Source organism: Poromitra crassiceps (assembly GCF_964638095.1).
Source record: "Poromitra crassiceps genome assembly, chromosome: 28".
Taxonomy (NCBI): domain Eukaryota; kingdom Metazoa; phylum Chordata; class Actinopteri; order Beryciformes; family Melamphaidae; genus Poromitra; species Poromitra crassiceps.
Window position 1 is genome coordinate 16,036,464 of NC_139651.1, and position 10,345 is coordinate 16,046,808.

At 43.5% G+C, this 10,345-nt stretch overlaps 1 protein-coding gene across 1 annotated transcript; it reads left to right on the forward strand.

Annotated features, from left to right (window-relative positions):
- Nucleotides 1-202: 202 nt before the first annotated feature.
- Nucleotides 203-8,134, forward strand: orc6 (origin recognition complex, subunit 6; the record flags this gene model as incomplete). The annotated part of the gene is made up of 7 exons (XM_083662170.1): nt 203-207; nt 987-1,113; nt 1,861-2,024; nt 4,574-4,663; nt 5,642-5,751; nt 6,530-6,616; nt 8,007-8,134. The coding sequence occupies 7 exons, from the start codon at nt 203-205 to the stop codon at nt 8,132-8,134; spliced, it is 711 nt and encodes a 236-aa protein (XP_083518296.1).
- Nucleotides 8,135-10,345: the final 2,211 nt, after the last annotated feature.

A 10,345-nucleotide genomic window follows, 5' to 3' on the forward strand; every position in this document is an offset into this window, starting at 1 on the left:
TGTTGCCAGCAACGATCTAACGATGTGTGTGCAATTTGTCAAAATGTTAATAATGATAACAAACTGTAAAGAATAACCTCACTTTGTGACGTATTGAGGTTGACGTGAATGGTTTTTCCCATTGGGAAGTTCGCTTGTTTTTTCACAATTGTTTGTTCACCATAAATCCGATATACAGTGAATGCGGCATCAATGCATAAACATGACGTACACACAGACATGCACACGCACAGCCAATCAGATGTGAGGAACGTGATGACGTATCGTGGCGTCTGACAAATCTCCCGCGAACTGTTTCCTCTCTCTCTTCTCTTCTCTTCTTGTCCGAACAGACAACCAGTCCAGTTCACTCACATTTCTGTCTTGACGCTCTTTCTCGCAGTCAATATGGAAAACGAGATGTTCTGTAAACTCGCTGGAAAGATGGGTGTCACATCTGCGAGAATTATTGGGTGAGTTTGTAAGATTATAACACACACCGCTGTAGTGGCGTACTCGCATCATGACTCGCCTGTGTTGTGTGGACAGAACGGCTTTGCCAAACTCCATTCAATAATTTGGCAGACTAAAGTTAAACGTTAAGGTTAATATACCAATGTTTTGGCACAATCTGTCAGAAATGTTAAATACAGGTTCATTATTACTGTATTGCGAATAAATAAGTATGTTTATTTAAGTATCTTATCTGACTCTGCCCCCACCAGCAATATTTGTAATAGATGATCTGTGTCATGTGTCTCTTGGTCACTTGCTGTCCCCCAGGTCGTGGCTGGCATTTCTCAACATAAAATGCATTATGTGTTTTCTTCACCTAGTAATAATCTTAGTGTCAGTAAATCCGACTGTTTGGAGTTTTGCTATCTTAATGTTTCTATCTTTTCACATTTTGTGTTAAAGTAAATCTGTTATTTTTATTCAGTACAAATAACAATTAACAGGAAGAAAACTTGAAAAACTCTCTCTCTCTCTCTCTCTCCCTCCCACAGCCAGGCACAGGAGTACGTGCGGTTATCTGCGGTGAGATGCACGGCACTCGGTAACATCACAGCTATGGGTAAAACGGTGATATGCCTTGATTTGGCAGCAACATCCATGAAGCACCCCCTGGACAAAGTAAGCCGTCTTCTCCTACATCTTAGAACCAATACACTTTCAGCCAATGGGCCTCATGGCATGCACACCTCATGATTATGCACAGATTTGATTTGCCACATTACAATTTCATCATGTCACGACCTCATTTCCATTATAAAACTAGACCGACCGCACCGCGGATATATGCTGCCACCAACAAGTGAGCAGTCGACATCCATGTCTGTCCAGACTTTGACGTTTGAGCCAAACGTGAAGAAATTCCGTCAAGGCTTTACTGAGATATCGCGTTAACGAGCTTGAAAATAACGTTCGTGAGGTCACATTGACCTTGAACTTTGACCTTTGACCACCAAAATGTAATCAGTTCATCCTTGAGTCCAAGTGGACATTTGATCCAAATGTGACAAAATTCCGTCAAGGCGTTCCTGAGATATCACGTTAACGAGCTAGAAAATGGTGTTTGTGAGGTCACAGTGACCTTGAACTTTGACCTTTGACCACCAAAATGTAATCAGTTCATCCTTGAGTCCAAGTGGATGTTTGAGCCAAATTTGACGAAATTCCATCAAGGCGTTCCTGAGATATCATGTTAACGGACATCGTTAACGTACGGGTTGTCTGTACGTACCGAGGTACGGACAACCCGAAACCATAATGCCTCCGGCCCGGCATAAAAACCTACAGAGCTTTGACCTTATTTTTGTAGGATATTGCTTTGATGTTATATGGCATTAGATGGCTCTATAAGCAATGCTGTATCTTTAGGAATATGTCGTCAAGCTGTCTGGGCTGAATAAGAAGCAGTACCAGAGCAGCCTGAAGGCCATGGAGTGTCTCCTGGGACTGGAGTGTCGTCTTGGACTGAGGGAGCTGGCTGTCCAGTATGGCTGCATGGAGGCCGTCAAAGTGGCCGCGCAAATACTTGAAAGGTGAGAGCAGATGGTGCTATTCCTAAAAATGGCCGACAATAATGATGTCCAGACTTGTGCTGTGGAGTGCCAACGCCATGCACTTTTTCCTTCCAACCAATCACTGAACCAGGTGATTTTTCACTCATGACGTGCTCCCTCTGTGCTTACCATACTGATCAGTGAAATCAGCTGCTCTACCGTTTGGTAGGAAGCAAACCCTGCAGTCTCTCTTCTGCCTGCCAGGTAACATGATGTCTCTTCCTTTGTTTTATATGTGCATTCTGCCTGCCAGGTATGAGGAGAGCCTACCTGCTGCCCAGCAACATGTCTCCTCCTTTGTTTTATATGTGCATTGTGCCTGCCAGGTATGAGGAGAGCCTACCTGCTGCCCAGCAACATGATGTCTCTTCCTTTGTTTTATACAGTATGTGCATTGTGCCTGCCAGGTATGATGAGAGCCTACCTGCTGCCCAGCAACACGATGTCTCCTCCTTTGTTTTATATGTGCATTGTGCCTGCCAGGTATGAGGAGAGCCTACCTGCTGCCCAGCAACATGATGTATCTTCCTTTGTTTTATACAGTATGTGCATTGTGCCTGCCAGGTATGAGAGCCTACCTGCTGCCCAGCAACATGTCTCCTCCTTTGTTTTATATGTGCATTGTGCCTGCCAGGTATGATGAGAGCCTACCTGCTGCCCAGCAACATGATGTCTCCTCCTTTGTTTTATATGTGCATTGTGCCTGCCAGGTATGAGGAGGGCCTACCTGCTGCTCAGCAACATGATGTCTCCTCCTTTGTCTTATATGTGCATTGTGCCTGCCAGGTATGAGGAGAGCCTACCTGCTGTCCAGCAACATGATGTCTCTTCCTTTGTTTTATATGTGCATTGTGCCTGCCAGGTATGAGGAGAGCCTACCTGCTGCTCAGCAACATGATGTCTCCTCCTTTGTTTTATATGTGCATTCTGCCTGCCAGGTATGAGGAGAGCCTACCTGCTGCCCAGCAACATGATGTCTCCTCCTTTGTTTTATATGTGCATTGTGCCTGCCAGGTATGAGGAGAGCCTCCCTGCTGCCCAGCAACACGATGTCTCCTCCTTTGTTTTATATGTGCATTGTGCCTGCCAGGTATGAGGAGAGCCTCCCTGCTGCCCAGCAACATGTCTCCTCCTTTGTTTTATATGTGCATTGTGCCTGCCAGGTATGAGGAGAGCCTACCTGCTGCCCAGCAACACGATGTCTCCTCCTTTGTTTTATATGTGCATTGGGCCTGCCAGGTATGAGGAGAGCCTACCTGCTGCCCAGCAACATGATGTCTCCTCCTTTGTTTTATATGTGCATTGTGCCTGCCAGGTATGAGGAGAGCCTACCTGCTGCCCAGCAACATGATGTCTCCTCCTTTGTTTTATATGTGCATTGTGCCTGCCAGGTATGAGGAGAGCCTCCCTGCTGCCCAGCAACATGTCTCCTCCTTTGTTTTATATGTGCATTGTGCCTGCCAGGTATGAGGAGAGCCTACATGCTGCCCAGCAACATAATGTCTCCTCCTTTGTTTTATATGTGCATTCTGCCTGCCAGGTATGATGAGAGCCTCCCTGCTGCCCAGCAACATGATGTCTCCTCCTTTGTTTTATATGTGCATTCTGCCTGCCAGGTATGAGGAGAGCCTCCCTGCTGCCCAGCAACATAATGTCTCCTCCTTTGTTTTATATGTGCATTCTGCCTGCCAGGTATGAGGAGAGCCTACCTGCTGCCCAGCAACATGATGTCTCCTCCTTTGTTTTATATGTGCATTGTGCCTGCCAGGTATGAGGAGAGCCTACCTGCTGCCCAGCAACATGATGTCTCCTCCTTTGTTTTATATGTGCATTGTGCCTGCCAGGTATGAGGAGAGCCTACCTGCTGCCCAGCAACATGATGTCTCCTCCTTTGTTTTATATGTGCATTGTGCCTGCCAGGTATGAGGAGAGCCTACCTGCTGCCCAGCAACACAATGTCTCCTCCTTTGTTTTATATGTGCATTGTGCCTGCCAGGTATGAGGAGAGCCTACCTGCTGCCCAGCAACACGATGTCTCCTCCTTTGTTTTATATGTGCATTGTGCCTGCCAGGTATGAGGAGAGCCTACCTGCTGCCCAGCAACACGATGTCTCCTCCTTTGTTTTATATGTGCATTGTGCCTGCCAGGTATGAGGAGAGCCTACCTGCTGCCCAGCAACATGATGTCTCCTCCTTTGTTTTATATGTGCATTGTGCCTGCCAGGTATGAGGAGAGCCTACCTGCTGCCCAGCAACATGATGTCTCCTCCTTTGTTTTATATGTGCATTGTGCCTGCCAGGTATGAGGAGAGCCTACCTGCTGCCCAGCAACATGATGTCTCTTCCTTTGTTTTATATGTGCATTGTGCCTGCCAGGTATGAGGAGAGCCTACCTGCTGCCCAGCAACATGATGTCTCCTCCTTTGTTTTATATGTGCATTGTGCCTGCCAGGTATGAGGAGAGCCTACCTGCTGCCCAGCAACATGATGTCTCCTCCTTTGTTTTATATGTGCATTGTGCCTGCCAGGTATGAGGAGAGCCTACCTGCTGCCCAGCAACATGATCTGGACCTTTCCAAACCCCTCTTCACCACCGCTGCTCTCTATTCAGCCTGCAAGTCAGTACACTTCAGTACATTTAATTAATGTTCACATTTGACTTTCATGTTTAATGTGCAGGAAGGACCATGGTCATTTGAAAAATGCATATTCTCAGATAATTGGTTTACAGGTCCCTAACAACGTATGAACTATTTGTAATTAGACGTGAAAACCAATGTAATTAATTACATTGGTGTTCATGTCTAATTACAAATACTTCATTATGTATTGACAGGTTTGAACCCATAGAGGGCACTCTCGCTGCCTGAAAAGTATAGTGTGTAGAATTCTAAGTCTAACAGTCTCAAATGTGGAGATTTTGACCAGAATCCTTCAGCAACACACCTCAAAAGCCATATACATTGGTTTAAAGCTGAAAAAAATCTGTTTTAGGTTTTAGATATCCCTTAACCACTCGGCCACCAGGGGGCTTTGTGAGTTTGAGAGGATAACCGTATGTCAGACAGATGTCATTGTTGTCACTTCGTAGCTTTGTTTTTATACACAGAGACTTAAAATGTAAACTATAAAATACATTCTAATCGTTTTCTGGGGGGGGGGGGGACTGACTGTGCAGAAATGCCTTCGCATGAATCAATTTTGCCTGTTGTTAGGGACTTGTCAAATAAAGTGTTACCGATAATAATTGTTCATGGCAAATTCAAAATATGAGAGTTCATCTTCTGACATTCACACATTTTATTTATTTCAATTTTATTTGTTTCCCCTTTCTCCCATTTGTGTACATTACATTTGTGTGCATAGCGCAGATCTTGCCATTGTTATAATTACTTTTGGTCTAATTCTAATTCTGGAACTTATAAATCAACAATCGACAATCATGAAAGATTTTCATGACCAGTGAAACAATCAGCTTGGTAAATCAGTTTATGTTGTGTATTGAATAACTGACTGTTTATACAGACGGTAAAATGAGGCCATGTTCTGCTGGTGTTGGTGTCCACCAATTCTCCCCCCATGTGGTCTACATGCAGATGCCTGAAGATCAAAGTTGACAAGAAGCTGGCAGCATCGTCTGGAGCCAAGAAGTCCATCTTTGACCGCCTGGTGGTCCAGCTGCTGAAGCTGGGACAGGCCATCTGCAGTAAGTGGGTCAGGGTTTGCAGCAGTTTGTTAGTCACAATACATTATGTAAGATGAGTGAGAGGTTTTACAGTTTGTTTGTTTGTTGTTGTTTTGTACTTAAAAACATCTTGTCTAGTGTAGGGGTGGGAATCGTGGAGTAACTCACGATAAGATATGGTCACGATACTTGGCCCTCGATAACGATATTATCACGATACAGCGATTCTGCGATAATCGATATATTGGAAGAAATTTAACCTACGATACATCACGATATCTGTGTAACTGAAGAGAAAAAAATACCCCTAAAAGGCAAGAAGCAGGTATTATGTATTTATTAGCAGAATTGACATGAACTCTCTGAGTTCGCTCACTCACTCATACCATTTTCGATACCACGGAGGAAAAGTTACACATGAAGTCTTTTTATTATTAAAACAAGAAAACCTATATTACCTACCTATATATTTTCTAAAAGTAGATATTAATGATCAAACATTTCCATTCATGTAGCCTACAGTATTTGTTTTTGTTTCAACTACAAACATAAATAAACGTCAACTTGAAACTATGTTTCAACTACCACACACAGCATAATATTTTAGCCTGTTTATTAAAAAAATAAATAATAATAATAATACTTGGTGCCAGTGTATCGATAACGTATCGCAAGTGGAAATATCGCGATACCGTGAGTATCGATATTTTGTCCCACCCCTAGTCTAGTGCATCTTTAAGTTGAACGTTGATGCCACACTACTCAGTCTGATCATCTGTGTTTGTGATCTGTCAAACAGAGGAACCGTGTCCACTTCAAGAAGCAGCTAAAACGGCCCAGAAAAGACAGAAAACACTGATGGAAAGCATTGAACAAGTGGATGAAGGTAAGTCATAGCTAGTACTCGGGCGGCTGTGGCTCAGGAGGTACAGCGGGTTGTCCACTAAATCGCTTTGGATAAGAGAGGTCGGTGGTTCGATCCCGGCTCCTCCGGTCTGCATGTCGAAGTGTCCTTGGGCGACATACTGAACCCCAAGTTTCCTCACGATGGTAGCTTGCCTCCATCGGTGTGGGAATGGGTGAATGTAGGCACATTGTAAAGCGCTTTGGATAAAAGTGCTATATATATATAAATGCAGTCCATTGACTGTCACGGCCAGGGCTCCTAGCATTAACAGTAATGCTAACATCAAGGCTCATGTGTCTAGGGGGGTTTGCTAGTAAGCCAGTGAAACCGTGGCATGTCAACAGCTGTCGGTATCAGAGCACGGCGTTAGCTTACCTGGCTAGCTGAGTTGATAGCCCCAGGCCTATCGGACAGCTGACGCTGAGTTATGTATGAGGGCTCCGGGGTAGTAGTCCCTCCAATGTTTAGTTTAACACATAATAGGGACAGGACACACCAACAAGACGCCTACAAAACAGATGTACTGCATCACACTATCAGACTAAGACACGCCATTTTTGTGACTGGGCACAGCCTTCTTAGGTGCGTTAACATGAGAAGTGGGAACCGGGCGGGTGCGGACTGGTTTTCATTCCAAAAGTTCCAACAGTTTGTATGCTTCTCCTTTCTCTTTTGAAAACCTGCAACATCCAGCCCTCTATTTCAGAAGCTGCAGATTTTAAACATTTATCAAATTAATATTTTCCAAATAATGCACTTTTATCTATAAGATCCAATCAAGTGAAGGAAAGATCCCTGAGCATTTCAAGTCCTACTTTAAACTTAATTCATTATCCCACTCCTACTCAACCCGCAAATCTGCACATCTTCATCTCCCTAAATTTCTTTCCTCTAGAGACCAATTCTCCATTAAATTTAGAGGAGTAAAACTACGGAATGAATTTTTCTTTTTAGCTGAAAAACCTTCCCTAAGAATTTACAAAAAAGCTCTTAAGGAACTCTTAATTACTTCTGACAATACGTAAAATCTTTCTTCTTCTGTATCTTGCTCTATTTCTTTCTTTTGTTATTGTGTATGTATAAACATTTGAACTGCTAAATGAGGTGGAGTGCGCCTTATAAGCCCTCTGGGCTTTCTTTGCCTCCTCCTGCACAGTACTCCTGTCTGTATTTTAGCTCTGTAAATATCTCATCTGACTTTTAATTTGAACTGTTCATATGCCTTTGTTTTGTTTCTACTGTGCGAATAAATAAAACCTAAACCTAAAACCTAAAAAAACCTAAACTTCAACCTTGAAACTTGTCATGTGTGTGCGAGCGAGGTTTGCTGTTTGCGAGATGTAATTGACAATTCTGCCTCTTTCTCCAGAGGACGGTTCACCTTCATCCGTTAAGCAGCAGAAGAAGGGCGATGAAGAGGTGCAAGCCCAAGACTACGAGGAGTGGAAGAGGAAGATCTTGGAAAACGCTTTGAAATCCACACAAGCCAAGGCATGAGGGTTCCAGGACGTTCTTAAGGGAAAGGTTCAGGATTTTTGAACGCTTATCCTATCGGTCACTAACCAGGCTCCTTCTTGGGTTCTTGTTCTGGTTTGTTTTATTGATTGGCCACGAGGGAGAGCATTGGATGGACTTTTCCCACATGGATGGGACTTAACCCATTGATACCTGATGCAGCATTTGTGTGTGTATCCCTTTAAGACCGTCTTAAAGGGATACACACACAAATGAGGGATATACACGCAAATGCTGCATCAGGTGTCAATGGGTTCAAGTGGATTTTTTAGTTTATTTTGCCTCCATCTTTGTTGCTCAGCGCTCATTGCTGTGGCGTTTATTCACCCGTCAATCAGTGTGTCCAGCACAGAGGTTTTTCTCCTTGGATTCCCTGTTGATGCAGTTTGACTTTCTGTAGGTGGCGCTCTCTACTTTGTCTGTTGAGCCATGGTGGCTGGCTGGCTATCACTGCTGCTCATACTAAGACCCAGTTCAAATGTTCCGACTTGACCACACGTGCACACTCGTTCCCGGTGAAAGTCTGCAAGTGGTGAGGGCTCCAAATCCACAACTCATCCAGACCACAAGGGACCACAAGCGGACTTTCTGCAGACTGCCAGAGAGTCCGCTTGGGAGGGGTGCAGACTTCACCAGACGTCACTGATTTAATTACCCACAATCCATTGCAATACAGACATGATGTCGTTTTTCCACTTGGTGAACACAACAACGAAACAAAAATAACTGAATATGAATGTGTAAAACAAGGACTTTATTAAAACGGTGCTTGAATCATGTAGGCCAGAAATATTATACCGCCACATCGTGACACAGAAATATGTACAGGCCATAGAGGTAAGCAAAATGCTAAATATTATTGGTTTCCTTTGGTCTTGCACAAGAAATGATGTCTAAGGGGTGAATGCCTTCGATAAGATGTTAGTGTGAATTTGGAAAGCCTAATTCAGTCATATTGACCTATTGATTTAATATAACTGTTAAAAGTTCTACATTATGGAATACTGCAGAATTGTACATGTTATAGGTTTCATTGGCACCTGCTGTAACCAGTTAACAATGCATAGCCTATGTTTTTTTTTTGCATTTGAGAAGCTATATCAAATAGCGGAGGGGGGGGAACCACACCCACACTTGAATTTTGGTAATAAATTATTCCATTTTAATGTTGGGAGTTATTATTGACCATAAATACACATGGACACGTGTGAGGTGTCCTATCTAAAGCCTTCACAGAAGGCACTATTGGTGGCTGCTTTTCCAGATGCAGGCAGCCCCGATCTGAGAGTGATTACTGTCCCTTCTTGACCTTTGACCCGACTAGTTCCTGGCTGACATTGAGCACAGTCAGTCCCGTCATATCTTCACGTTTCTGGTCTTGGTTCTTTGTGTAATTCATTTCTCCCAGACTAGGCGTTGCCCTTTTGTGTCCAGAAACCACCACTTTCAATGCAACGTAATCTGTGACTATGACTGCACACACACACACACACACAATACATTTAACCCATTGATACCTGATGCCGCATTTGTGTGTGTATCCCTTTAAGACCACGAACCACGTCACGCGGTTCACAGTCTTAAAGGGATACACACACAAATGAGGGATATACACGCGAATGCTGCATCAGGTATCAATGGGTTAAATAAACTAGTCTCGCTTGCCAGACGACTATACACTTTGTTTCATGCTGTACCAAATTGAAACCAATGGCTTTGCCTATGAATAATGTGCTATTTAGTCAATATCAAAGAACAGATCCAAAAAAATGCAATCTTACATTAAGATTTAAGTCATGTTTCAATCAATATTACTATATCACGCAGTGCCTTATACCTTCATACTATACTGTCAGTGACTGTATTTGCATGCAGCATGGTGATCTGTTCATGCTAGTAATTTAAGTAACCTACGACAAATGAACTAAGCTCATATAGCCACTCCATGGGACCCAATGATCTTGACTGGCTCCAATAGACCCTTCTCATGGGGGCCATTTTGTGTCGAAAAGGCAGGGTAAACACAGGTGCAAGTAAAACACTAACGAGGGTTTCAAACTTCCATGATTGGAATTTGGAAACCCTCATTAGAGTTTTGCTTGCACCTGTGTTTATTCTGCCTTTCCAACACAAAATGCCTCCCGTGAAAAGGGTCTATGCTGTTGACAAAATATTTTCCTTGTGCAGATAAAC